The 2500-nt window shown below is 56.3% G+C and overlaps 1 protein-coding gene across 1 annotated transcript in view; it reads right to left on the bottom strand.

The window, feature by feature from the left end:
• LOC116958101 (ankyrin repeat and LEM domain-containing protein 2) overlaps nt 1–2500 on the bottom strand; it is a 67806-nt gene that overhangs the window by 45474 nt on the left and 19832 nt on the right. Inside the window, exon 5 of the mRNA XM_076055741.1 lies at nt 1557–1759. Within this exon, the coding sequence (XP_075911856.1) occupies nt 1557–1759 (203 nt within the window). The remainder of the gene's footprint in view (nt 1–1556; nt 1760–2500) is intronic.

Genomic DNA, 2500 nt, shown 5'->3' with positions numbered 1-2500 from the left:
TCTCCGTGTCACTCTGTGTCTCTGTGTGTGTCTCTCTATGTGTGTGTGTCTCTGTGTCTCTCCCGGTGTCTCTCTCTCTCTGTGTCTCTGTGTGTGTCTATGTGTGTGTCTCTGTGTGTGTCTCTCTGTGTGTGTCTCTCTGTGTCTCTCTCTGTGTGTCTCTCTGTGTGTCTCTCTGTGTGTCTCTGTGTCTCTCTGTGTCTGTGTGTGTCTCTCTCTCCGTGTCTCTCTGTGTCTCTGTGTGTGTCTCTCTCTGTGTGTCTCTGTGTGTGTCTATGTGTGTGTGTCTCTCTCCGTGTCACTCTGTGTCTCTGTGTGTGTCTCTCTATGTGTGTGTGTCTCTGTGTCTCTCCCGGTGTCTCTCTCTCTCTGTGTCTCTGTGTGTGTCTATGTGTGTGTCTCTGTATCTCTGTCTCTATGTGTCTCTCTGTGTGTCTCTCTATGTGTGTCTATGTGTGTGTCTCTCTCTCTCTCTCTGTGTCTCTATATGTCTCTCTGTGTGTGTCTATGTGTGTGTCTCTCTTTCTGCGTGTCTCTCTGTGTCTCTCTGTGTATCTCTTTCTGCGTGTCTCTCTGTGTCTTTCTGTGTGTCTCTCTCTCTGTCTCTATGTGTCTCACTGTGTCTCTGTGTGTGTGTCTCTGTGTGTGTCTCTGTGTGTGTGTGCATCTCTGTGTGTGTCTCTCTGTGTCTCTGTGTGTGTCTCTGTGTGTGTGTGCATCTCTGTGTGTGTCTCTGTCTCTCTCTGTGTGTGTCTCTGTGTGCGTCTCTGTGTGCATCTCTGTCTGTGTCTCTCTCTGTGTCTCTGTCTGTGTGTCTATCTCTGTCTGTGTGTCTCTCTCGGTGTGTCTCTCTGTGTCTCTCTCTCTCTGTGTGTGTCTCTCTCTGTGTGTCTCTGTGTGTGTGTCTCTCTGTGTGTGTGTCTCTCTGTGTGTGTCTCTCTCTGTGTGTCTCTCTCTCTGTGTGTCTCTCTGTGTCTCTCTCTTTGTGTCTCTCTCTCTCTGTGTCTCTCTCTGTATCTTTCTGTGTCTCTCTGTGTCTCTCTGTGTGTCTCTATGTGTGTCTCTATGTGTGTCTCTGTGTCTCTCCCCGTGTCTCTATGTGTGTCTCTATGTATGTGTCTCTCTCGGTGTCTCTCTGTGTGTCTCTCTCTGTGTGTCTCTCTCTCTCTGTGTCTCTCTCTCTCTGTGTCTCTCTCTCTGTCTCTCTCTCGCTGTCTCTCTCTGTGTCTCGCTGTGTCTCTCTCTGTGTCTCTGTGTGTCTCTCTCTCTGTGTGTCTCTCTCTGTGTCTCTCTCTGTGTGTGTCTCTCTGTGTCTCTGTGTCTCCCTCTCTCTCTCTCTGTGTCTCTCTCTGTGTGTGTATCTCTCTGTGTGTGTCTCTCTCTCTGTGTCTCTCTCTGGGTGTCTCTCTCTCTGTGTCTCTCTCTCTCTGTGTCTCTCTCTCTCTGTGTATCTCTCTCCCCGCGTCTCTCCCCGCGTCTCTCCCCGCGTCTCTCCCCGTGTCTCTCCCCGTGTGTCTCTCCCCGCGTCTCTCCCCGCGTCTCTCCCCGCGTCTCACCTGCAGGATGGTGGGGTTGTCCCCGGAGCCGACGAGGTAGCGGGGGTTGTCCCACACTGTCCGAGTGAAGCTGTCCACGTCGCCTGTCTCCACGGCGCGTCTCAACACTGTAACGAGCTCCTGAGGGCGAGGCGAGCGGAAGGAGCTCGGGGGGGTCTCACCCACCACGGCTCCCACCCTCGACGGGGGGTCGGAGGTCAACGCTGAGACACGGGGGGGGGGGGAGCGGGGGTGGTGGTGGTGGCGGGGGGTGGGGGGTGAGTGGGTGAGTGAGTGAGTGGGTGGGTGGGTGAGCGGGTGGGTGAGAGGGTGGGTGGGTGGGTGAGTGAGTGAGTGGGTGAGTGAGTGGGTGGGTGAGTGTGTGGGTGTGTGGGTGGGTGAGTGTGTGGGTGGGTGGGTGAGTGGGTGGGTGAGCGGGTGGGTGGGTGAGCGGGTGGGTGGGTGAGTGGGTGAGTGAGTGGATGGGTGAGTGGGTGGGTGAGTGGGCGAGCGGGTGGGTGGGCGAGTGGATGGGTGGGTGAGTGGGTGGGTGGGTGAGTGCGTGGGTAAGCGGGTGGGTGAGCGGGTGGGTGGGTGAGTGGGTGAGTGAGTGGATGGGTGAGTGGGTGGGTGAGTGGGTGAGTGGGTGGATGGGTGGGTGAGTGAGTGGGTGGGTGAGTGAGTGAGTGGGTGGGTGGGTGGGTGGGTGAGTGGGTGGGTGAGTGGGTGAGTGGGTGGGTGGGTTGTTGAGTGGGTGAGTGGGTGGGTGAATGGGTGAGTGGGTGGGTGGGTAAGTGGATGAATGAGTGGGTGAGTGAGTGGGTGGGTAAGTGGATGAGTGAGTGGGTGAGTGAGTGGGTGGGTGGGTTGGTGAGTGGGTGAGTGGGTGGGTGGGTAAGTGGATGAGTGAGTGGGTGAGTGGGTGAGTGAGTGGGCGTGTGAGTAATTGGGTGAGTGGGTGAGTG

Source organism: Petromyzon marinus, chromosome 72 (genome assembly GCF_048934315.1).
Source record: "Petromyzon marinus isolate PM22_M1 ecotype Great Lakes invasive population chromosome 72, UKy_Petmar_22M1.pri1.0, whole genome shotgun sequence".
NCBI lineage: Eukaryota > Metazoa > Chordata > Hyperoartia > Petromyzontiformes > Petromyzontidae > Petromyzon > Petromyzon marinus.
The sequence above is the reverse complement of the archived record's forward strand: the minus strand, read 5'-3'. Positions and strand labels throughout refer to the sequence as shown.